Source organism: Labrus mixtus, chromosome 16 (genome assembly GCF_963584025.1).
Source record: "Labrus mixtus chromosome 16, fLabMix1.1, whole genome shotgun sequence".
Classification (NCBI taxonomy): domain Eukaryota; kingdom Metazoa; phylum Chordata; class Actinopteri; order Labriformes; family Labridae; genus Labrus; species Labrus mixtus.
Genome location: NC_083627.1, coordinates 3,306,470 through 3,332,165, shown reverse-complemented (window position 1 = coordinate 3,332,165; position 25,696 = coordinate 3,306,470). Strand labels below are relative to the sequence as shown.

The 25,696-nt window shown below is 40.5% G+C and overlaps 2 protein-coding genes across 2 annotated transcripts in view; both read left to right on the top strand.

The window, feature by feature from the left end:
• Positions 1-25,696, top strand: part of LOC132990665 (probable thiopurine S-methyltransferase) — a 247,418-nt gene that overhangs the window by 201,543 nt on the left and 20,179 nt on the right. The window lies entirely within an intron of this gene.
• Positions 10,555-25,696, top strand: part of angpt1 (angiopoietin 1) — a 63,054-nt gene continuing 47,912 nt past the window's right edge. Inside the window, exon 1 of the mRNA XM_061059017.1 lies at positions 10,555-11,514. Coding sequence (XP_060915000.1) covers positions 11,086-11,514 — 429 coding nt within the window. The 5' untranslated portion in view covers positions 10,555-11,085. The remainder of the gene's footprint in view (positions 11,515-25,696) is intronic.

Below are 25,696 nucleotides of genomic sequence, written 5' to 3'. Positions count from 1 at the left end.
TTTAATTGAAGTATTGCTGTTGTTTTTATGGATTTGTTAGGGTTAAGGAGTTTTTTTTTTTCCAGCATGATTGTGTTCCATAAACATCTTTTTACTACCAAGTTTATGTTTGACCAAACTTGATTTGGTTTATGTAAAGAAACCTTTGCAGTACTGCAACAAAATATGTAGAAGCAAAGGCTGACAGTCATTGAATACTAACACCGATCCAATGATGGAAATATTTCTCAGCTAATTGCTGCCAGTAAATTAATCAAACGGGACAGTATAATATTCATTTCTGGGAATCCTAAAAGCCTTACTAGAGTGTCATCAGCATATAGAATCTCACTGTCCTTACAACAAATGTAACAGAAGACAAGCCAAAGAAAATATGATTGGTCCCAGAAATAATCCCTGAGGCACTCCACATGTTGTAGGGGATAAGCCACTGAGTATTGCTTGACCAAAAACAGATGAACGGAGATGGTAAATAGATGCAGATGCTTCTGTTTGTTTGTGCAACCATGAAAGGCGATTAGCTTCTACATTATGGGTCCCATGGGTCTTTGTGGACATATGAACTTGATTTTCATTTTTTCTGACACCACAGAGTTGTACAGTTAATGCGTAAGTATTTATCCTAATAGTAAACACAGTTTTCTCCTGCCATCTGTACTTGTAAGTTTGTATGTGGCATGTTCGCTACATACATTTCTCACCATGCATGTTATATGTTCAAATTATTTAAACGATTTGTGATTGATATCTTAAAGGAGCAATATGTAAGTCTGACACGTAATGTTTAAAATTGGTGCTGCAGTCCAAATTTTAAAGATTGTACAGAGCAGTCTCCCACCACCCCGTCCTTCCTAGAGTTGATGCACACAAGGGTTATCATGTTGCGGACATGGAAGCTTCAGTGTTTAGCCAGCTCTGCATCCATCTTAAAACCTCTCTGCGTTCTTACCTCTCTTTAAAAAGCATCTCCAATATTTATCCTAGTTTAAATCACGTTTCTGTTTGTGAAGGTTATTAAAAAAATGCTCAAGCTTTTTACGTCAGGTAGAATCAGTTATTTATGAACCAGTTGGCTTGCACGCTTCCACCAGTGGGTTTGCCATTTGCCAGGCAAACCAATGGCGTCCAAAACAGCCTTAAAACCACCTACCTTTTCTGGTATTTAACAAATACAGACCATTTCGGACCGAAAGCTGAATTTATTAGGATGACATACTGGCAGCTGCACAAAGTATGTTCTCTTAAAATTGATGATAAAGTAAGGTAATTTTATGAATAAATTCAGTAGATGTCTTACATATTGCTCCTTTAAGCAGTTTAAAGCAACCTTAAATCACTTTTCTGGAATTTAATATATCAAACTAATATTCTCATGCGTGTGAGCTACAGTACAAGTTGGCTGCATTAAGTTTTTATCACATCATCACACCCAGATAACACAATTTTGAAGATGGATGTTGCATCAAATACAGTATCGTAATCATCCGTCTTCTCCCTAGAGTTCATATATTATGCACATCTTGAGACTGCAAAGACTTTGAGAACATTCTTTGGTTCCCAGCAGACTAACCTTCTGTCCATTAAGGGATTATCGTTGTCACAGAATCAACCCTGCTCTGTAAGGTGTAAGTTGTATCATACTACATCATTTTCACAAACAAAGCAGTGAGAATGTAAGGGTGGACAGTAGAGCATACAGACCTACCCTTGTTCACCAGGGCTCTTATCATTCCTTACCCTCCATCCTTCATATGGTACGTTACAAGCTAGCTGAAGGGAGTGTGCAGCCCCTTTCCCATTCATTTTGACTTGATAGAAGGCCATGCGTCATCCAAAAAGAAAGAAAGCGAGACAAAGACACAGAGGACTATTAAACACAGGAAGTATATGTATGGCAAAATGTGTGTGACATCAATTTTCAACACGGCTGTACTTCCTATGTGTATGATTCATTAGATGTGATAGCAGCATGCATTTGAATAGACCAAAGGCAAAGAGTCCTAGGTGGACGTATTTATTGCTCTCACATGTATGATCTCATACAAAACACACCTAAACACTGACTAAATATGTGTTGTTGATTGCACAGGCAGGTTAAGTCAAGAAAATAACCATGCGCTGACGTCATTGCCCTTTTTTCCATGTCAGGAGGACCGACTGGCCCCATTACCACAGAAGAAAATACAAGATGACAAATGGCAGCAAGCTGGCCTGCACATTAAGATGAAGAGAGCAAACAACGCTTGCCAGGGGTGAAATTAGCAAAGTAAGTAAGAAGATATAGCTCAGCTTACTGGTGTCTACTCTGATGTATGACACTGGACAATGTAAGCTATTTGAGGCCTGCACAAAAAGGGTCTCCATCAGCGACATCTTGATTAATGTCAAACAGTGGTCCAAGTAGTCAGGATAGATTAGTTATCACTAATGAATGCAGCAGATCAGATTCCTGTGTTGGATAATGCTATGGAGAGCTGACAAAAATCGAGACAAGAGATCATGGGTTGGTCGCCGTTAGAACAGCATGTTTCGGTTCATGACAAATATCTGACTGTGAAGGAAACATGGTGATATCAGCAGTCATCAGCTTGTATCAGGTGTCAGCCTGCTGCTGTCTACAATGCTAAACTTCATTTAATCTGATGTGGCAGAAGGGGATGTAGAATGTACGCAGAGAATATTAGCTAAAGGTCGAGGAATGTGATGGGCGAGGGCCCTATATAGTCACTGACAGAGGCTGGGGTGAATCCTATGAATTATTACAACATACCAACAGCATACAAAATAAATGATTCCCACAAATTAACAATGATCTGTGAGCCTCAATATTTAAAAAAGGAGCACATTTGTAAAAGTTGGTTAATACACTTATTAAGCAGTGTAATTATGCTCTCCTCTAAAGTGTTGAAAATGTTGTACATTTCAACCTGTATTATTAAAATTGAATTGGGTGATGGCTCGACTGATAAAGGAATTTTTCATCCTGTTGTATTTAGCCATAGGTAATCTAAATCTTCTGCTTGAGGTTAAGAGCTCAAATTCACCATGAAGAAGATTCAGAGGATTCTGTATGATGTCACAAACCTTAGATGTTACCCTTAAAAAAGGTTTGAGACAAATCAGGTACTTTAATACCAATGATTGAACTTGAAACATTAACAATGATGATCTCCGAATGAAAAGCTATCCAACCAGCTAATACTAGTGAAGGTGAGGACAGTCAACAAAAATGTAAAAAAAAGTAATATGTTGGACTTGTTCCAACTTATTCAGTCATGAAGTTCACATCATGAATAATAGTTTAAATAATCTTAGTGTGTACTGCCTTTTCAAATTGTACCAAACCTGATCTAATGATTTTAGATGTGTTTGTCAGATTAAGAATGATATGCCAATCAATACTCTTCTACCTTGGAGATTTAGAGGGCACCATATTTACCTCGCCTCAACCCATTTATGTGTGTGCAAGTACAGTTGTGTGTCTGAGTTTTTTTGTGTGTCTTGCAGAAACTAGATTGTTCAATGTTTACTCGGCTCTCTAGATCAGAGGCAGAACAGAGAGTAGCAGTCCAAAAGTAGTGTTGCAGATACCCAGAGTCTGGCCAAGTCTTGTGCTGACCTCTGCAACAAGAAAACATGGCAGCCACATAGGTCATTTTTATTTATTTCCAGTTGGGTTTGCTTTAGAGGGTCCAAGTGACATCATATTCTTGATTCTGACAAATTCGATCTTAGTGATTTGCAGAAAATCAAAGTGCAAGGCATGATTTGCCTCTAGTGGAATGAGAGTAAGAAGTTCGAAAAGGATACATCAGCGGGGATCAATTATGTGCAGTACACAAAAATATACAGGAGGTCTTAAAAATATACACATCAACTTGAACTTTGAAATGGATTCTGTTATATTGATGAATTACCAAAACTCAAAGGGAAGACAGACATAGTGTCTAAACCGCAAAAGTTGTTGGAGGCCCAAACCTGAAAATGGACCCAAAGCACTCGTATATCTTATTTGTTTCTCTTTCCTTTTGTCTGTTTCCATTGTAGCTGGTGTTTTGACATTTATTTTGTTGTGCAACCATGGTTCCATAACCTCAACTGTTTGATCAACAAGAGAGCGGTTACCTTGACCATCGAGGCCCCCACTTTTCCCTTTAATGTCTTGTTACCTTTCTGTTGCTCGCGTTGTTGGACAAGTAGTGCAAGGGGAAAAATGAAACGAGTAGTGGAATAAAAGATTTAACATCACACAAACAAACAGAAGCCTCTTCACTTTTCTGTTCAACTCTGCCTGAACTTCCCCCTCATGAGTTGAAGAAGGTGGGACAGGAATTGGGCATGGCTGACAGTAGACAGTAGATAGAGGCCATGCCTATAGAGAACTCAGACTTGGGACCTGGTGGGGGGATAACGAGAATTGACAGCCACTTTGTGCTAATGGCTTTACAGTGTCACTCTTGCTGTGGTCTCACCCTGATGACATCATTAGTCTAGGCAGGCAACTGTCACAATGGGTTACTAAAGAGATCCATCAAACCATATGCTGCAGCAGCATAATTTAGTCTTATCCACTATTGATGGCAATTAAACATACACTGCATTTTTATGTTGGCATTGTCAGTTTTTGGTGCTAATGGAGGGTAACAGGACATAGAGACTACAGCAGTTGTAACAGCACTGTCCTTCAGAGGGATGTCCCTTGCCGACTATTTTCCTAGTTGGTTAAACAGAAATTTAAATTGATACTAACCGACAAGTCTACAGGTAAGACAATAGTCAAAAAAACGTCAAAATGTAGCACCATTTTGTTCAGTTAGCCTTGTGTGGCTAATATAAGCAGTGTTGTTACCACCATCCTTTGGTCCTCCTTTTCTGTTAACGTCCACATTTCTGTTCTAAATGCTGTTACACATTGCTCTGATCAATAAGCCACTTGAACCTGACACAGCCATTCATTTTAATCTCAATTTTCTAGACCAAAGTACCGCCAAATGCTGCTGCCACAATATGCTATCCATTTGCTGTGTTTGTTTACATCAGGGTAGTAGAGCGGGGATAGCAGGCCCATTATCGGCACTACAGCACGGTCTAGTGGTGGGTGGATGCACTGCAATATGAGCATAATGTTTAACCAGCATCAAGGGCCAACATATCATACCAATGCAAAGACTGCTACTTCCGTTTAATTTTAGAATATTCTGTAAATCTTTGAGGAATCAAGGGTTTAACTTTTTATTCGACTCTTCAGAACTTCTGTTCTTGTTCTTTTCTTCTTTTTTTTAAAAATCTTTCCTCTGCTGAGAGTCCACTTTAAATCTTAATCCTTTTATGTTTGTCTTTACAAGGAAATCCGTTGGAGGTTCAGTGACAGAATTATTTCCGAAAGCATTTCTGTAGACCGGCTTAAAAAAAATACAGTTTATGGCTCTGTAGGCTTAGAGCAAGGTCGTTAAAGTGGCTTCAGAGAGTAGGCCATTGGTGTAACTCTTTACTCCCTACACATCCACTCAGACAGAGTACTTAAAACAACTGAAATCCACTCAAGCACAGAGAAAGTATAATTCCTAAACTCTCGCCTTTGAGGTCTTGAGTGTGAACAGTGAAGTCACCATCATTCACCAAAATGCTAAAAAGGCTATTGTGCATGAGATTAACGTTCCCTGGAGGCCCCGGCAGATTGCACTGTGGATCTTTCAGGGGAACTCAGAATATGACAGGTCCACCCTGAACTCAAAACAGAAGAATAATACACTAGAGTGACCTGCATTAGCACTTGCATATAGGTCCCTTCGCTGATGACTCAATGGTATAGATGTTGGCAGTAGCTCAGCATTTCCATGACACTGTGTTTGGGTGTGTGTGTGTGTGTGTGTGTGTGTGTGTGTGTGTACACTTTAATCACCATCACCATGACAAATGGTGAAGCCCTGAGGCAAAAGAAAAGGTGCCATCAGTGTTTTGGCAAGGTTATGCAACCATTTAATCAAATTCAAATTTCCCTAGTTAAAAGAAACGGGCAAACACTGAGACCCCTGAAGCTATTCAGACATGTCTGAATGAGTTGCTGAGGTTTGTCTTTGGAGACTAACGGAACGCTTTTGCCTTTTACATCCAGTGGCAACTGCATTTATAACCCTCATTGTGTTTTCTTTGTGTCGCAGCTATAGGGATAGAGGATTATAGAGCCAAATGTAATATTGTTCATCACACATTTGTTCAACAAAACATAAAAATGTTCCAATAAATTTACGGTATTTTTCCAAAGGGAATCAAAGTAATTTCATTCAGGAACCTCGGTTTTGTTTCATATGTTGCACTCGCCCATAAACATTTTCTGTTGTGTTTGCATAACTGAAAATGTTAAACGTCTTGACTTACAGTTTCTTGGACTGAAAGATGCATATTGAAATAAATCCAGTCTTCAACAGAAGTGCTAAAGGCCTGTAAGGATCCAGTGGCAAAGTTTATTATTAAAGGGAGAGATGGGAGCGTAGCCTAGTTTGACAACAGAGAGAAAAGTAAAATAACGGCAAGTTGGAGATTTCAAGCAAGTCTGGCCTGGACTTGCACATCAGAGATGAGATAGCTTAGTGGAGATTCTTTGGGCCCAGCCCCAGAATGCATGGAGCTAGCTGCAGGGCTATCTGAGCTCTGTTGCTAACCCAACCCCCTTTATTCAACACCGGAAAATTGTTCTTTGGATTGTCAGGTAGTCTGAGTTTTAAGGGCCTGCTGGGGCCATACGCTGTACCCACGAGACCAAATTAATCTCGATTTTAGAGAAGACAGTAGTGTGGTTCTTTTCTTGCCAGGTTTGCTGGGTTTGGCTCTGGGCATCCCGGCTGCTCACACTGAACCCCTGCTCAGGTCTCTGGAGATGGACTCTTTCATATGTGGGAGGGAGATGGAGAAGTGAAATCATTATCAGACGAAATATCGATAAACACCACCAGAGCGGTGTGTTGGGACCATGCCCCTACTGTATAATGTGCAAATACATGTACAATGTACAGAAACCCACACAGATTAGCTCACCATCCTCTACGAGTGCACTGGTCTTCAGACCGCCAAGAGATTTAGAGAATGCAAATGTAAAAATACTGATTGTTTTAGTTCTCACATCATATATTTAAATTTAGATCATGTGTTGAAGGCGGTGTCCCCCAGATTGATGTTGAGTTACACAAAATGTCCTTCTAAACCCATCACAAGAACAACTAAAAGCTATATTCCCATGAAGGCCAGAAGCCTGAAGGCCTCTCAACACTGACGTGACACGCACTTTGCTTGAGTCTCACCAGCAAAATGATTATTGCTTTTCAACGAAATGGGTATAAAACGGAGATATGTGTGAGACAGGAAGTATACCCAACAGACGGATCCTCAAGGGTTGGCAAATGATTGTACTCTTGTAGCTTTTAAGAGAGTGTTTGTTTTCTCCGTAAGTTTACATTCCAGTCAGAATTGAGATCTGATATAATTCCACTCTGAACTGGTAAGTGTAAACAGCGCCTTGTGTTTCCTGCAAAGTCGTGCTCCTTATTGGAGTAAAGCAAGCTAATGCTAGCTGTTTGGATGCTGAAAAAGTGTTTTTTTTTTCTAAAATCAACCTTCAGGATAAGTACGTATTGGCCTACGCTCAGTTCCAAAGACTAATATTCGGTATTGGGGGGATGTCTGCAGGATGTGAGGGTTCAGAAGGCTTAAGCTTCACATTGCTGTGAGTAGTAAGCTAGTTAGCCAGATATGCTAACCAGCATGGGTCCTAACGGATAAACACGTTGTGTGGTCAATTCCTTCTATTTTCTTTTTTTTTCTGGTTTACCCAAACAAAATAAAGACCAGGAAAGAACTGCTAATTACCCTTAGCTCAAATACAGTCATGGTTCAGTACAGAAGTGGAAAATAATGGAAAATAATCCACAGTAGACTCCTACTCGTACTGCTCCACAAATATATCAGCAGCAGTAAATAAATGAAATGGTCCTTAGCCTTGGAGATATAAATGGGTTAGATTACTACAGTAGGTTAGCTAATTAGCTTGACAAGCTACACTCTTTCAAGCTGAACCATACCCTTAATTTACAGGTTAACTCTTCTGATATGTTATTTTGGAAAGCCTGCAAATCTGGTTTAAAAAGAAAAACAAGAATTGTTGGCCTATTATACTTAGTTGCACATGATGACTATGGTTTAATAATGTTTTGGAATTGGAGTTTCAGTCATTTAAAGGCGAAGACCAGACATAATACCTCCTGTTCTGATTTATTTTCTTTTTAGTTGTTATGTAGCTGCTCATAGAAATGATGTGTAGCTTCAATTTTGCACACTTTAGGTTGCCCAGATCGAGGTGGTGATAATCTCCCACTTGGTTTCCCTTGGAAACCGTCACCGGCGCCCAGATTTGAGGACACTGGAGTAATACGTCAACCAAAGTCATGCGCTCCAAGAGATATTTGCACATGCTTTGTGTCTTGGCCAGTCTGAGTTATTCAAGGGGTTTGTTATCTTGGGTCTCCTTCATGCATTCATTCAAATCGCCCCTCTGCTCCCACACAGAGGGCCCTACTTTTTGTAGCCCTCTGCTACTGCTATCTTTGAATATACACCCTCTATCAAACACACACATGCAGGATTATGCAGACATTTATAGCAGCACATGTAGGCATGAGCTGGCAGATAAAACAGGAACATTTGCACAATGCCACTAATGCACTCGCAAGAAGAAGCTAGGACATGCAGTCCAGGACATGCACCGTCACACAGATTTTGGATGTTTTGGACTTAAGAAGAATGTTGAAGCCAGGCCAGATTTCAGACAGCTGTGTGTCCCTGAATCAGACAGTTTAAAATGGACTGTCCATAACAAGGACTTGACCTCTGACCCAGAGCCTTTCAGCACTGTGTTTCCTCACTCTGCTCTTTCTGCAGGCCTAATGATGAAGACACATTCCTTCTTCCCATGCTCATGCTTGGATATCACTTTTGTTTTCCTGAAAATGTAACAGCACAGGGTGTGATAGAGACATACTGTAGATGTAGTGGAGATATAGTGGGTGGATGAAAGACAGAAAATAAATCTTACTTTCTGCACTCCTTGCAGATTCACACACGATGAACTGCTCTCTCTGGCCCACAGCGATGGAAAGTTACTATTAATGCCATTCACTCCAATATACTGACGCTTCAAGCCTCAGAATAAGAATGGTACATTTCTAAGTCCATACGTTTTTCGCATTAAAGGCTGTTGTCTTAGTGATGTTTTAAACTGCACTTTTATTTGATCTACTTCATGTTTTTAGTCTGCCTATAGCTTTGTGTCATGATGTGTTTCACAGCAGCTTTACCCTTTCTTTTATACGATGAGGATCCAAACAGATCAAGTTCTTTGAATTTGAGTAGATGCCGGTTTTAGGGGAGTAATATGTAAAAATAAAAAAACCTAAACAGCCTTCTGTGACTCCAAGGATGTGTGAAACATGACAAACTGCCTCATATGATGTCACTTAAGGTCCGAAGAGTACAAGTCTAATGTGAATTTGAAGGTATGCAGTTAACGAGACTTCTGGAGCCTGTTCCTCATCTAAGCTTGAATCTAACAACTCGAGGCAACGTTAGCAACTTCTAGCATTACACACACGATGACACAACACAGGATTAGCTCACTGAAACATAGACTGTATATCAAGATGGAAGAGCAACAGATGCCGGGGAGTGAAGCCTAAAGATTTATAGCTTTAAAGATAGGACAGTGGACAGAGTTAGAAATTGCTGGGAAGAGAGTGGGAAAGACAGGACGTAAAGGAAGCCACAGGTCGGACTTGAACCCGGGATCCACCCGCTTTAAAGGACTAAAGCCTTTGTATGTTGGGCGCCAGCTAACCGCTAGACCATCAGCGCCCCCAAATGACATGCTTATTAATCTCTGTAAGAGATACAACAGAGGAAAAGCAACTTGTATGTCTGTATTATTCAGTGCGTCAGCTATGCCTGCACCTTCCTCTCAAAAGATCACTTATGTTGATGCACGTCTTCTTGGAATCAAATATTGTAAATGCATTTATTTCCATATGCACTGAAAAGGTACGTTGAATATATAGGGTAATAGGATGAAAATATCAAGGCAGAGTATCTTGACATTAATGTGAAGGAGTGTGAATACTAGGTAATTGCCCCTAAAAGTGATCTTACGTCCTCACTTATCATGATGATGGTTTTTCTAATTCCATTCGAGTCAAAATAGAGACTGTGAAACACTTCTCTCTCCCTCCTACTTGTAATAAAGCACCTGTCCTTATACAGTATAAAGGGATTCGAGAACTATGTTAAGAGCACAGGAATAAAACCCACACATTTGTTTTTGTTTTTTTTGTGTGTGTGTGTCAACATTAAGGCAGAAAGGCAGGTCAACCACATGATCCAGCAGCCAGAGTGGCTGTAAACCGATCCTCATAGTCTAAGCACATCCTCTGTGCTGGGGTCCCTCTTCTGCCAGGCTCACACACACACATATACACACTCCCTCTCTCTGGTCTGTGCACACATTCCAGTTCAGGCTCTGCGAGGGGCAGGCGCAGAGTGTGTGTGCTTCAAGCTTGGATCTGTTCTTCAAGAGTGAGCGTCTCCCTCTCTCACTCTCCACAAGTCGTTAAAGTCTGAAAGCGGAGGAGGGAGAGACGGCAGAGAGACCAGGGGAGGTCTGACGACACCATCCCAGCTTTTTTTTTTCCCCCGGCACCTTATTTTGAATGCACGGATTGATGAGTGCGAGCGCACAGTCTGCATCTGGCCTGTGGTCTCCTGGAGGAACACCAAGAATTTAAAAACCAAGGCTGTCACCCTGCAAGAGATGTGTGCAACGCTTCCTGCCAGGACAAGAACTTGAAGGATCCTTCAAAAAAAAAACGGAGCGCGTGTATCTGTCCATGGTGGGAGTAGGATTCAATGCAGGAGGCCCAGTGTAAGAATGGATGACGCATGCTCCAGGCTAACGGTGTCTGATCCAGCTTTAAAGCAAAGAAGGAACACCTAAGGAGACAAGAAGAACTTACCAGACTTCACCTGCAACTTTCCCCCAAAGCTGATATGATGCTTTGGTGCAACCAGTTGCTCTCTTTAGCAGCACTTCTTGTGATTGTGAGCTGCGGAGGAGGGGAGCAGAGGAGAGGGACGGATAGCAGCAGCAGCAGCAGCAGCAGCAGCAGCACAGGTGGCGGCAGTAGCAGTAGTAGTAGTAGTGGAGGGAGTAGCAGCAGCAGTAATAATTACAGCAGCAGCAGACGCTTTCATAAGATCCAGCATGGCCAGTGCACCTACACCTTCATCCTGCCTGAGGGGGACGGAGGCCGAGGGGGATCCTGCAGGGAGGCCAAAGCTGGGAACCCGCAGCAGCAGCAGCAGCAGAACGCCAACTCCCTCCAGAGGGACGCCCCGCCACCTGAGCCGGACTTCCCCAGCCAGAAGATCCAGCAACTGGAGCACATTATGGAGAACTATACCCAGTGGTTGCAGAAGGTAAGGAGGGTGGGCGGGTGTGTTCGATGAAGCGCTTGCAAAGTTGACCAAAAGAGCTGGAGGCAATTAGAATGATTTGCTGCCCAAACTATTTTGCAATGATTTATTTGAGTAAGATGTTTTCTGAAGAGTGGAATGCAGTTGATACGAAAAACCAAAATATTTCCTGTGTTGAAACTCTTTTCAGACTTGTGATGTCTGAAAAGGAAAAGGAATAAACTTTACACTTTGCCTGTTTGATCGATGCATAATTCATCACTATTATGTAACGTTGGGTGTTGAATCGCGTCCACAACAACTCATGCATACGACTGGATCTTACTCCTTTTTGAAGTGGTTCACGCCGTCCTGTATTTGTCGGGGTGGGGGGGGGGGGGTGTTTGTGTTTCCGCGGGTGTGTGGTCTCCGCCGAGTGTATGTTTGTGGGCTTCTCGAGAGATAACTTGTTTTTGGTTTTCTGGATGAGGGCTCTCAGGCTGAAGACTGCTTGTGTTTGCTGTTTTTTTTCTCGTAGCCGACACGTTGTTTGTGTCGGTGTTTGTCGGACCAACGTTTATGTGCTTTAGGAGCGGGGGAATGTTTTTGTTTCCTGTGTGATGCCGTGTCACCATTTTTTAAAACACAAACGTCCTGCAGACACTCAAACGATTACAGCGGTGTGTCGAATCTTATAGCTGACAAAGTGTTTATCCTCCTTGGTGTCATGTAAATCACTATAAGCATCATATAAAGCTGAACATTTGCCAATATGGAGAAACAAAATCTTAATTCTAGAAGCCTAGAATTGGCAACACAGTGATTATTTACATTGCTAAGCTCTTATATAAGTGTGAACATTATCTGAATTTAACTTTTTGTTCTGGATGTCAAACAGCTGTCTCTTTTCTTTGCTGTCTCCGTATCCATCCGACAAACACACTTTTTGTTTTCTTCTTTTCTCTAGTATGTTCTCTCTGTTTTTTTTCCCGACTAAACTTCCCTGAATTCCACACATATGTCCAGTTGAGTTGCTCGGAGCGTCGGTCACAGAGCAGAGGTAGTTATATGTCAGTCACCCCATGTTCTCCAGTGGGCTGTCTCTTTAATGGCAGGAAGTCAGAGAGAGCCCCCCGGAGACCCGCAGAGGAGGAACAGACAGAGACAGAGAATGCTCCCTCTATTTATTCTAGGCAAAAGACGTGTGAGCACAACTTACAAATCCAGACTCAAAACACAGAAAAAGAAGAAGACCTTTCGGACTTTTCTGTTAAATAAAACAAACATTTTTTTATTGAGCTGATACAATATAAAATAACTACTTTTTAATTGCTTTTGGAACAAGCAAATTACAATTTATTTATAGTGCCAGCGAGGCGTTTACTATGTTCAAATATGGTTCTACTGTAGTGTTAATGATGGCTGATATGGTTTGGCAGGGACTCTGCTTTTCTAAGCTTTGAGACTCTGCGTCTCCGCAGAAAGCCAGACTATCTCTCAGAAAGGAGCTCTTGAATCAAATAAACAAACTTCCAAATTCGGCTTTCCCGGCCCTCCACTTTTCCACAATATTGAGCTTCTAAAATAAGATTAGCAGCGTGGATCTAGGAGGATTTTTCTCTTGTGGTGTGTTTTGTCTACAAAGCAAATGCGTGCACAGATGACACCTGATGGATTTGATGGATAACGGTCGAACTGGAGGGATTATTCAACTTCAAATTCATCAATGCACCTCTGAGTCGGTTCATTAGCGTGCCCTCCCGAAAACCGTCTGGGCCACTCCGCGGTTTGCCTGCTTCTCATTTTCCGAAAGTAAACTTTTCACTCCTCAGGTTGAAGGAAATGGTCATTTCTCATCAATTAACCAGGCGTTGTTGCAGCGAGATGTTGATGGATTTTGTAATTAAGGAAGTGTCGGGTGGAGGCCTCTCCACCCAGCTGCAGATTCAGATACTCTATCTTAACCAAAGTGGAGATAGAAATATATGTCCGATATAAAGGGCTCGATTAGATTGTTCCAGGATACATATTTTAACCATTTTTCAGTTTATCTTTGTAGTCTATAAAACGCCCAAATTTCTTTAAAAAGGTATCACAGTTTCAGAGAGCTTAAAGTGAAGTCTTCATGACCTCTTCTGTCCTACAAAGGGTCAAAAACCCAGAGAGAAAAAATGTATCTACTGGTGTAAAAGACAAAGAAAAGTTGCAAATCCTTCCACTTATTGAGCAAGCAAATGGTTCGACTTACAAAATGACTGATTGTCAGAATAGTTGGTGATTAATTTGTCTTTTGGTCGATTAATTGATGAATCGTTATCCGTAACTAAATCTAATATTTTTACAAGAAAGCTTTAGAGGGAAAATTATTGACTGTGACAAAATCAGTGTATCATTGGACTGTGTTCCCCTCACTGTCTCTCTTTTCAGTGGAGGAATTTACTATACATGGAATATGTCAAGGACTTACAACTTGGTTTACTCCAAATTTGACATCCTTGTGTTTGTAGAGTCACTACTTATCTGACAGAAATTTTGATAATTATGCAAAAAAAGGGGTGTTTAATATGCATTAAATAAGCATCAAGTTAATGAAACACTATCAACCTGTCTTCTTGAGTTCTCCTTCCTCAAGTCCGTAAACCTGGGAGTGTTTCTGCTCGGCTCCCCAAAGCGATCCACGTGTCAAGAAAGGCCAGGGGGTGAAATAACACCGGCTTTATCTTTGCTCAGTGGACCTCATCCATCTGTGATAGTACAAGTGATACTATGAAAACAGTTGCGGCAGCGTTGGTCGACTGAAGGTTTGACTAATGAGACCTCCAGAATAACTTTCACCTCCGATTTAAAAGGGGGGGAACTCATGGAAACGTCTGCCATCACCACTGATCCTATCATACCTCTTTCTGACATGTTTTACAGTTTTCTTTCAAAATAAAAGATCCTGATAAATAAAGATATGGACACAATCGTTTTATTGTCAAGGTTAGCGGTTCCCTTTGGAGCAACAGTGAGTTGAATTGGACACAAGTGATTGAATAATAGAAAATACAAGTAGCAAGTAAAAGATCAGCGCAGAAAGGAATTGGTATAGTCGTTTCTGAAACACACAGTGGTAATTTAGTCTAATTACACTGCATGGGGGGGAACATCAGGATGCAGTTAACATTTTTTCATTGGACAGATGATTAAGTGTTCTGGCCAGTCTATCTATCTCAATCACACCGGCGTTTTTTAACTGCTTGTCGCCCTGATGAAAGAGACGTTCTGAGCAGACTGAGCCAGATAGCAGCGCAGTGCCTCGCTGCTCAGTCTACTGTGGGGGGGGGGGAGTGATGCAGCAAACAGCTGTTGGGGAAGCATTCAAACCCAGATCTTTACTTCCTTGACCGAGGGTAGAGTATATGGACCCTGATAGCATTCCTGACCAGTCAAAGGTGCCGTGTGTTTGTCCAAGGATTACGTCCCCCGGCCTGCCTGCGAGGCGAGGACCCCTCGGATGAGCTTGGCTCGGATCCTCGTAGAGGAAATACAGCCGGAAACAAGCAGCATTTAACAAATTTACATTTGACTTTCAGCTTTCCTAAAAGGACTTACATAGTGCTTTCCAAAAAGAAAAGGTTGAGAACAGGAAAGCAAGCAGCAAAAGAAGCATCAATGTTGTCCGTTTTTTTAAGGGTATCCCAGAAAAAACTTGTCAGTCATTCGGGAAATCCATTGAAGTAGGTGGTCTAAGATTGCATTTCCTATCACGACAGATACTGTATAAGATAAACGGTGTCAAAATAGCTGCGGACCTCCAGCTGCGAAGGAATATTTGTAATGATTCAGCTTGCAAGCTAGCTTGTGTTTGTTGGTGGTGTTGAGTGTGATTTGTGTGACAATCAGACCGATTGAGCTTTGGAGGTACGACCTAAACGAGTCACACAGTGTGAGCTGACAATTCACCACAACATATAACCTCGTGGCAGACATTGGTCGACGTTTTTACAGGCTTACAACTGACGATGACGGATTCTCGTCATTCCTTTTTCAGAGCACATCAATTATTAATTTCTGTCAGGACTTAAAGTCTTAAAAAGTGTATCTGGAGAAAATTACCAACAGGTAGAAAGTGCACTAATGAAGGGGTTTGTTGTATTATGGTGCTGTTTTAGTACCAGTTCCAACAATTGTTTGTTGGGCTTTTGTTGATCTGGAGGAATTGAGGATCAGTATCTTGTTTGAAAGATGAATGGGTCAATTCAGATGCAGGATGCGTTAAGAAAAAGTGGATAAATTACGCATCTCACAGTCCATACTGAGAATATTCATTCTACTTCCCTAATATTTCAAGAACAATAAAACATTTGGCACATTAGGAAGCTAAGCATGCCAAAATGTGTTTCACTCTTGGGAGTGAAAGTAATACATCTCCTCATTTCCCCCCGCGGTGGAGACAGTAGAAAGTGGTTGAGAGCAGCGTTTCTTGAGCAGGATGGTCTGTGCCAAACTAAGCTGTTCAACAAAGGGAGGAGGACAAACTATCTGCCTTGTCTTATCCCTGTGAAATTCCCATCATTCTGCTTCTCCACTCACATGGCTGTGCTGCATAAACAGCGTATTAAACGGATACACCAACATGTGGGCAGCAGCTTGTTTCCTTTACATATTGGGAGTTCATACGAGAAAGGGTGAATATGTTTCTCTACTTAATGCTATCAGAGGCCACACAGCATGCATGCGGATCCAAGGAGAAACCTATCTATTTTAAGGGGTGACCGCCTCAATGAGAGTTTGTTTTCACTGATGAAGTGGGCCAAAACTAACAATCGGATGATGCAGAAAGGCTAAGAAATGCTCAGAGGAATAAAAAGTGCTTCCTTCCTGACCCCAAAACTTGTAAAAAGGAAACCATGGAAATTGCTAAAGGACACTACAATAACAGCTTCCAGAGAAGTTGTCTTGGTAGCACTTTCACTGTGACTGAAGTGGAAAGGAAACAGAGCTTTCTGCTTAGCATGTCATGGGAATAAATGAAAACATGCCACCATATTTCCACATGGATGTGAAAAAATGGATCCAAAGGTTTTTAATGTTTCTGATTTTCAGGAAATGGGGCATTTAGTAGTTTTGTCACACTCAATATGGAAAGCCACTTTGTTTTGAGACTGCCCTCTTTCCAGAAATCATATTTCCATGCAACCCATGTGGCCAAATGTGTTTGAAGTTTTGATATTGGCCAGACAGACATTGTATACCTTTGTACCTTTATAGGGCAATAAATTAAGACGTTTTTCTTGGTAATGTCACTGTGTGTCTTGAATCTGACTAGTTCACCTTATTGCAGCTACAACTCAAGTATGTGCCTCCTTTTCCATCACTCATTTTAGTGAATTACTCTCTGGTGGGAACCTTACGTTGGATTTATTTTGTTTTAATTACAAGATGGTTCACTTGGCTAAATGGACGCAGAATTTATGGTATACCTTGTGAAAACATTGTTGATAGGTTGAAGCTTGGCACCCGTTGATGAATCTGTGGAATAAATCGAGAGCTTCCTTTGATAGGTTTGTGTTTCCATGTGCCCTTGAGTATATTCTTTCCCGTAATGGTACTAATTTTTCTTCATTTGGGGTTTTATGAATGAGTGCTCTGCGACGTGTCACTCATGCAGGGAAGTCATCTGTTAAAAAACCTACATTAGGATTTTTATTGGCCATTTTGAGGAAGAAAAACAAGCAAATCTGACATTTTTTTATGACCATATGACTGGTAGCTTCAGTAGCATTCATGTAGATTTTTGTCTCCATCTGCAGTGTGATACAAGTCCCATATTCGTTTGGTTTGTTGTTTGGTCTCCACCACCTTCTTAAGGAACCATCTGTTATAGCCGCTAAATGCTGCATTATGAACACAAGCTAGCTGCTAACTTTTTCTGTCATCTGTTGGGTAGATGTTTGGTAGCAGCCTGATGAAAAAAAAAAACATTAAAGTTGCTGGCGGAAACCAAAACAAACAGCTGAAAGAAGGTAAAATGCTCATCAGCGCTAATAGTCCCTGCAAATTGCCTTATACTTTCATTGAAGCCAACTGGTGGTCCATCATTACAAGTCCATTGCTTTTTACATAACTGATCATTTGATCCATTGTTACCATAAACATATTGATTGAATAAGCTTCAATAGCTTACAAATTGGACTGTTCTGCAACCCAGATACTAAGTGTATTTTAGATCTGTTATTCTACTGTGGCATTTATATTTGTTCTGTTGAAAATGGCTGAAACCAGAGTTTAAGCTGTTTAAGAAGAGAAGTATAAATATTACCCTGGGCAGGCAAGTAGAAGTCATTAGAACTGAGAGTGTAAGTTATGGTCCAGAGAGTTGCCAAAAGCCCAAGGTTCATGGCTGTATCTCAGCCACTGTTAAGGTTGAGTGATTATCAGTTAAATAGGAGATAGTAGTAGCTGAGATAGAGCCAAACATTGGATATTATGGTGTGTGGTTAGCGAGCAAGTAATATACTGTTATCACAGCCTGCGGCAAATCCCAACTATGTTTGAACAGTCTCAGAATTAGCCCTTATCTCAGTTGTATTTTTGTTTTATAATGACTTTTGATGAATATAGCAGATGATAATATTACTCACCCATATCTGGTGCTATTTATTTTCCTGCAGATTTTAGGTTCATGTAGGCTGTGCGCTGTAAATCAACATTTGATGGAGGTCAAGGGAACTTAAAGAGACTTTAAAAACACATCTTTGTTTGGGAATTTGGGATGCTTGCAGTGGATACTGCAGGACGTCTACACGGTGTGAATTTGCAATAACGTGTCAGTCAGTATTTTACAACTGCTTTATTTCAAGGAAAAGATAACAGTGAGAAAACATGCTTGTCTTGTGGTGCTGATTCTGGCAGGGATCGGTAGAATGAAATATCGGAATACTACGTCCGTTTTAATGCTCCCGCCCAGCATCTCGTTTTATGTTTTTCCAAATTTTTGGTTGTTTGTTTGATCCCCTCGAATCTAGCAATGACTTATTCCAAACTCTAATCTGTAGTGTGCGAAATTGGAGAGAAAATGCATAAAGCCTCCCCACATGAGGCGGACTCTCCCCGAAGCGTCTCATCGACTCTACCCTACAGATGTTGCTCTTTGAGAGGATGTCTTCGTCTGTCAACACCGGGGAGCCTTCCAGAAGTTCAGGAGGACAGAACAGCTTCACCTTTTCTGGAGTTCAGCCCTGCAGATTTGAGTGTTTCTATGGTTTCCTATTGAAGAAACAAAAGGAAAAAACAATCAGATGGATGAAAGATATATTGAAATTTGAAATGAGAGGCCTGCAGAATCAGTTAGATGTGGACAGCTGGAGAGGGGAAGAAAAACAAAGGTAAAAAGAGGTAAAGACAGAGTGGAAGATAAACAGTTTTACTCCCTCGCAGTGTGGGCCAAAAGGATCTTCAAATGACGAATGGTTGGCTCCATTGTCTTTGTTTTGTTCTTGGGATGGTGGGATGGAAGCTACTTGTTCTTAAAGCCACCACATCCCATTTAGGATCTACCTCACTTGTTTATTCAGTCTTTCTACATCTGTTAGTGTGGGTGAATACCGTGAGATGTATTAACTTTTAGTTTAAACCCACACAACTTGCTGGTAGGCCGTCTGATTAAACCCTGTCTCTGTTTCATGTGGGTGGTGTTGGGACAATTGAGTGTGCTAGGTCTGTATTTGCTAAGAGCTGTGATTTGTGTGAAGCCTTATTCACAGACACACATGCATAAATTCACACATACAAAGACAATAAACACGTGCACAGTCAACATATGAATCTGCCTCCTTGTTTTGTAATCAGACTCTTAATCCAGTCCAGAGCAGTGTTTGCCTGGTCTGGGATCAGAGCCAGGCTTCCCACATTCTTATTAGTACCAGTCGTGGACTCGGTAGGGTGACTACAGATGCAGTGAAGTGATAGGAAAATTAACACCATCAAAACATAGTACAGTAAAGGTCAAAACTCCTTGTGAAATCATTCACGGTGTTGACCTTTCACCACATTTGTGGGCTTTGGTGACACCTGTCAGTAATGTTTTAGCAGGTGATTAAACAGCACCTGCCGCTTTAAGATGCAACATGGTCAACTCATAGCTGTTACATTCCAATACCTAAATCACTGTTAACAATGTCCAAATGTCTTTATGTATTGATTTTAAAAGATGCATGAAAATATACTGAAAATGACATTGAAACAGCTTATCAACTTTTTTTCTGGCAAATATGGAAGAAGAGTTTCTTATGTAAACATCCTCAAATTTCTTATGAAGCAACAACAAAAGCATTCATAAGCATTCATTTACATTTTCTTTTGTTTCCTCTGCCAACCTTTGACTGTGAATCCAATGTTCTGTTTTGTTCCCCACCAACTCCCAAGGGTCATGCTAATTGTCTCTAAAAAGGCTGAGTGCTACACTATACTCCTTAGCTAGTTGCTAGCATGGTTTTTACGCAGTATGTGGGTTTACACCTTGTTTCCACATACGTACAAAGCGAGTTAAATGGAAGACCGTTCCATTCCTATAGGAATCTCTATGATATCTGATGTAAGTAAAATAAATCAAACTTTTGCTGTGTGTTTTGTAAAAACAGTGTGCTAGCTAAGCTAACAGACTGCTAACTAGCCAACAGGCTGTTTCCTTCGATTCAGTTGCAGATGTTGTTGTGAAGTGATTCAAGCATATTTCTTGACCAAATGTATTTGCTGAAAATTACCAAATTTTCACTACTGCATGTTCAAAGACTGGTTTCTGAATACTTTTTAGGAGCTCATCTTCATATTGTTTGCCATTGGTTTGAAGACTGACAATGCTATTCTTTACGTTAGCCCTTCCCAAACTTGTATAATTTTCTCATAGAAGCCGTCAGACTACGCCTAAAATGTGCCGCTGTACTGTGACCTAACAGAACCTCACTCATCAATCTGTCTTTGTCAAACAGATGGATGTGCTTCTTGGTCTGGGTTTACAACCAAAGTATAAATGGTTTTTGATGTTTATTTAAAATGACATGTTTGCAGTGGTTCTGAGATGGGTAGACCAATCGTCCAGGCGTGAGTGTGTAGAGATGCATCTTTGTCACACTAATGTCCATTTCTACATATCTTGTGTGTGTCACATTGTTTGACGTACATGAGTCTGTGTTTGGATGAAATGACCTGGAGCTTAACTGATGGTCTGTAAAAGATCAAATGGGTTGCTTCTTCTGCGGATACAGACAGTCACGGGGGTGAAGTTTGGACAGGAAAAAGGCTCTCGCATTTTCTCAGTGACTGTCAAACAGCCATACTGTGTAGTGCTGCAGGGATGACTTATTTCTGTAGGATAACCCTTATGTGAGCTTCTGGCTGTTCCGTCAAACAAATTCATCTTTTCTTTTGGATTTCCCTGAAAATAATCCACTTCCTTGTTTTTTAAGGTTAAAATGGAATTGCAAGAATTAAATCCTAATTTCTTTCTAAAAAAAAACTACAACTAAGTTTCATGCCTTCAAGGTTAACCATTTTTTGTATTCTACATCATCCGTGACATCATTTAATCATGTAGGAAGCCAACTTTTTGAAGCCATACCCCCTCCCCCTCAGTTTTATCATAGACTGAATAAAACATATACACGGTCTCTGTGAAGTCCACATTGGTTTCCAAAGAGAAGTTATGAAGGTGGTCGCCATATTGGAAAATTCTATCTCCACCTAACTTTCCATCAACCTAGTAACAGGCAACAAGGTAATCAAAACAGATACTTTCACTAAATAATTCCTCATCCGAAAAATAAGTTATAAATAAACTTGAGCTGAAAAATGAGCTGAAGAGACCAAAACCGTTTGATGTATAAGGCTGTAAACATGTCTGTTTCTGCTGTAAAATGGTCATTTTAATATGGTACCCAAAGTAGTAGATTCCTTGGATCTGCAGTTTTTTGTACTTCTATTTTGGCTTCATTTTTAAACACAGGAGGTTGCATCTTGGGTAATTGGGTAATTTCATCCTTAACATCGAAGTAGCTGGGATTTAAAGGACGGACTCTCCTTGAAGTCCATGTACTGTAGAAGCTGCTCTGAAGCTTTTCACCAAATCACATGAGCCTGACCACTTTGTAAAGCTGTCACAGAAGTGCAAATGTTCACATTTCTATCCCTCACTTTGAGCTTATATGAGCACTTTTTGTTCATGTTGGCTACAACAGTTGAATTTCAAAGCTCATTCTTTTTCTTGGAAGCAGCAGTTGACCAATAAAAAAATTCTCACCCCAAGGCCCATTTTTTTTAATACTACTACTACCATTTTTTTTTCACACGTGAGAGTGAAGGATAACCACTTAAAGATTGCAGTTAAGGACAATACAAAAGAAGGTGCAACATTTTCATCACATTCTAACCCTCAAAGTACTGAAGCCTGAAGTGTGACACTGTAAGGCGTTTTGTGTTTGGTGGAGATGATCTTTGGTCCTATAAGGACGGCTGATGTTGCGGTTGAAATTCCTGTTTAATGTGCTAATCTGTTTTGCTTTCTTGTCTGAACATTATGATACCAGTTTAGTTGAACTGGGTTTGATTATTTGATCCACCCCTTGCCTCTGACTGTGTTTATACACAGATCTTGTGCACTTCAGCCTAAATGATGCAAAAATAAACAGAAACCTGGGCACATGAAAGGCCGGGGATTGCACTCACAGTTCACTGTGTGTCCTCCATACATTTTTTTTAGTCAAGTAGAATAACAAATTCTTCTAAAAAAAAAAACACTTGTATAAGTAGATGTACTTATTAAGTTTTAGAGTAAAATAGAAAAGGACAAGCTCTGAAACGTACTCACAGTATAAATTTAAAGTAAATATTTACCATCTCTTTCTGTGCATAGTTTATTAACCTCACAAATGTTGACCTTTTAACTGAAATGTGAAATATGTAGAATGTTATGACATTGTTTACATTAAGATATCAAAATCCATTAAAAATGTACTTTTGACGAGTACTTACATTACCTCAAATATTTCCAACGGTTATCAAAGCAAGAGAAATCCGTCATTTTATAGCTGTAACGGGACGTGTCTTGTCGAGGCGGCTGCCATGCTGAACCGTCATGACAGAGAGTGTTTATAGTTGCCGTGGAAACACTGGATGTTACGTTAAAGACAGCGTCATACGGAAGCGGGAATTGCTACTGACAGCTGCCGTACTCTAAAAGCGTCATGTAAATTATACTCGGGATACATCGTCGGTAAACATATTCTCTTCCTCAGGTTGGTTTCGCCCGCTCGTCTTCACTACGGTCAACGCAGAGTTCGTTTTCACCCGGGGGTTGAGAACTCCCATGATTCCCCGCCAGCCTCAACGTCATCTTTTGTTACTGTAGTATTGATTGAGAGCCCCCTGGTGGTGTAATCTACATATTGTATCTTTTAAGTATTCTATCTTCAAATTACAAAGAAAGAATGAAACGATCAAACATGAACGTCTCCAATGTCCAAAATCCGTTGGAGGTAGAGCATCTCTTTGTGGGAAATTTGCACCAACATCATCTGCAAAGTCCACTGTAAAAAAAAACAACGTAAAATTTACGGTAAAATACTGGCAGCTGTGGTTGCCTGTTGGTTTTTAATTAATCGCAACAAGTGTCCTCTTATTGTCATGAACATTGTAATCAGTACTTCCATTTGTTTACCAGCTCTGAATGTTAAGCAACAGTTATCCATAATTTTATTTTATTTTTTTTAAATCTTGGTTTAAAATTCACCAATATCCTGCAACTTTAAAAAAAGACACAGACATAGTTATTAGCAAACATTTCAGAGATTGAAGCACAGACTTGAAACATGAGATTCAAATGATTATGAACTTCAACAACTTTTTTTTTTGCCTCTCCCAACAGTTACAGATAAGTGAAACAGCTGCTGGGATGTTAGTCCCGCTACCGCACCTCTTCTCATCTCTCTTGTTTAGATGAACTGTCGCTTTAGCGTCACTCAGGGGAAATTTAGACCCAAATACATACACTCACACGCCATACAGCCTATATGTATCACTACACTTAAAAGAGTTTCACACAGCCAACTCTTTTGATTTATAGTGAAGTTGGTGTTCTCCACTAGCTAAAGCAACAGTGGGAGAGACCAAAAAGACTCATAAGTAACATAATCCGTACCCGGTGTGATAGCCTCAGTCCGTCTTTGGTGATAGAGGCAAAGCAAAGCAGAGTAGGGGGAGAAAGGGGGGGGGGATCAAAACACAGGGAGATAGAGAGATACGAAGAGCGGCAAGTGAGAAAAACTGTAACGCCATGTGGTGATAGTAACCCAGGACGACTGCTGCGAGGGTTTAGAAACCCTGGAGTCCTCGCTTAATGGGATGTTAGGATGAAAGATAAACAGGAATGTGACGTTGAAGGAAACAGCCTCTGTCATTAAATGCCCATTCATTTTGATTAGAAGAGACACCCTGCTTGAGAGATAGCGCTGCTGGCTCTTGAACTGGAACAGTGAAACCAAAAAACAAAAAAGTTTTTAACATGCAACAGTCAATGGCTGAGCTTAAAACAACATACGTCCTTTTGTATCTATTTCTACCGCTTTCTGGCAGAGGATTCCCTGCTGTGATGTTTTTCAGAGGGCACACTGGAATGCTCTCTCCAAGTATTTGGATGTAAACGCCTCAGTCGTGGGATGCTGGGTCTGTGGGATCCCTGTGTGCCTCAATAAAGGGGGCAGACTGACATTGCCTTTAACATTAGAACACAAAAATGTCCCCATCAGGGATCATGTTTGACCTGTTTATAACTACAGACTGCCCCACTGCTGGTACTCGCTGTAAAAAGACTTCTGGATGAACAAACAGGTTCGGGTTTGTTTTGTTGTTTGGTTTTTCCTTTCGCATTCCCATGACTTGGGTGAATGCAAGTACTTCCTCTCCCATACGGCCTGATACGCATAATTAATTGGTAATTTCCAGGCTCGTTTTGACATTAGAGAGCGGGATTGCAACTGGAGGATTTGTGAAAATACACATGCACGCCTAAGTTTAACTTTTCTGTATTTATTTTTCATTTAACATAGAGGGAAACCACTTGACATTTTGTTTGTTATAGGAGGTGCTTGTCAAACATGAAAGAAATATTGAACATTGAACGTTTGAGCCAGGACAGTCTGGGACGGGGTCAGATGTACTGCTTTGGGATACTGCACACCTTCATACAATAGTGTGAAAGCGTCACATGTTTTTGGTGCTGCTAAATAATATGCACAAAATCAACCTGTATTATTTAAATATTTCTGTATATGACACTAAAAAGTTTAAAATAACACTGCAGAATATGAATTGTTGTTGTCTTCTCATCAAGGAATCCCCATGTAGCCCTCATTAAGCTATGTTGTGTTAGCCTGGTACCTTAAAATTCTTATATTTGTAGCTTAGAAAATGTAGCATATCAACCGATGACTGCATTAAAATAAAGTTTTTGCATTTTGTGTTATAAGCCAAATAGTTTTGATATCATATATGATGAATTGACAATACACCGCTGTAAGTCTTAACTTTAGCTAACGCTACACTAGCTAACGGATGTCTTACAGACCAAGCTGTTTCGATATATCAGAGATTACGGTTAGTGTTCTTAACATATCATTTTGATGTACCCTATAGTTTTTATTGTACAAGATTAATGTGATATAAATATTAAAATTCTAAGCAAGGTAGGCCTACTCTAACCATATAGAGATAACTTTAGCTGGTAGCTAACGCAGCATGATTCATTGGCAGACTTATCATTTGGTTGATTTTTCTGAACAACACAGACAAGCTGTCCTTGCTAACATTTGGCCAACTTTAAATGCTAATAGAGCTGCTAGCTGCTTGGATTGCATCTGGTATTATTTGGAACAGTTGAGCATTGGGAGGTTAAAGATTTGATGTACGTGGATTTTAACAGCTAACGCTCTGGACAATAAAATCAGATGCCTCTTAATGAAAATTTTTTGAAACACTTTTATTGTAACCACTTTCATTACGTTTTGAGCAGAGGTCTTTATAAGGCTTCCACGTGCAGTCAGTGTTTTGAGTTATATGAGATACAACTGGAATCTGCTCCCGTCTAGACCCTCTCTTAAAATTAATTTCCGGAATGAATTTTGATCGTAAAAACAAGCAAGGGCCCGCACCACCGTACCAGTATCTATAAAAG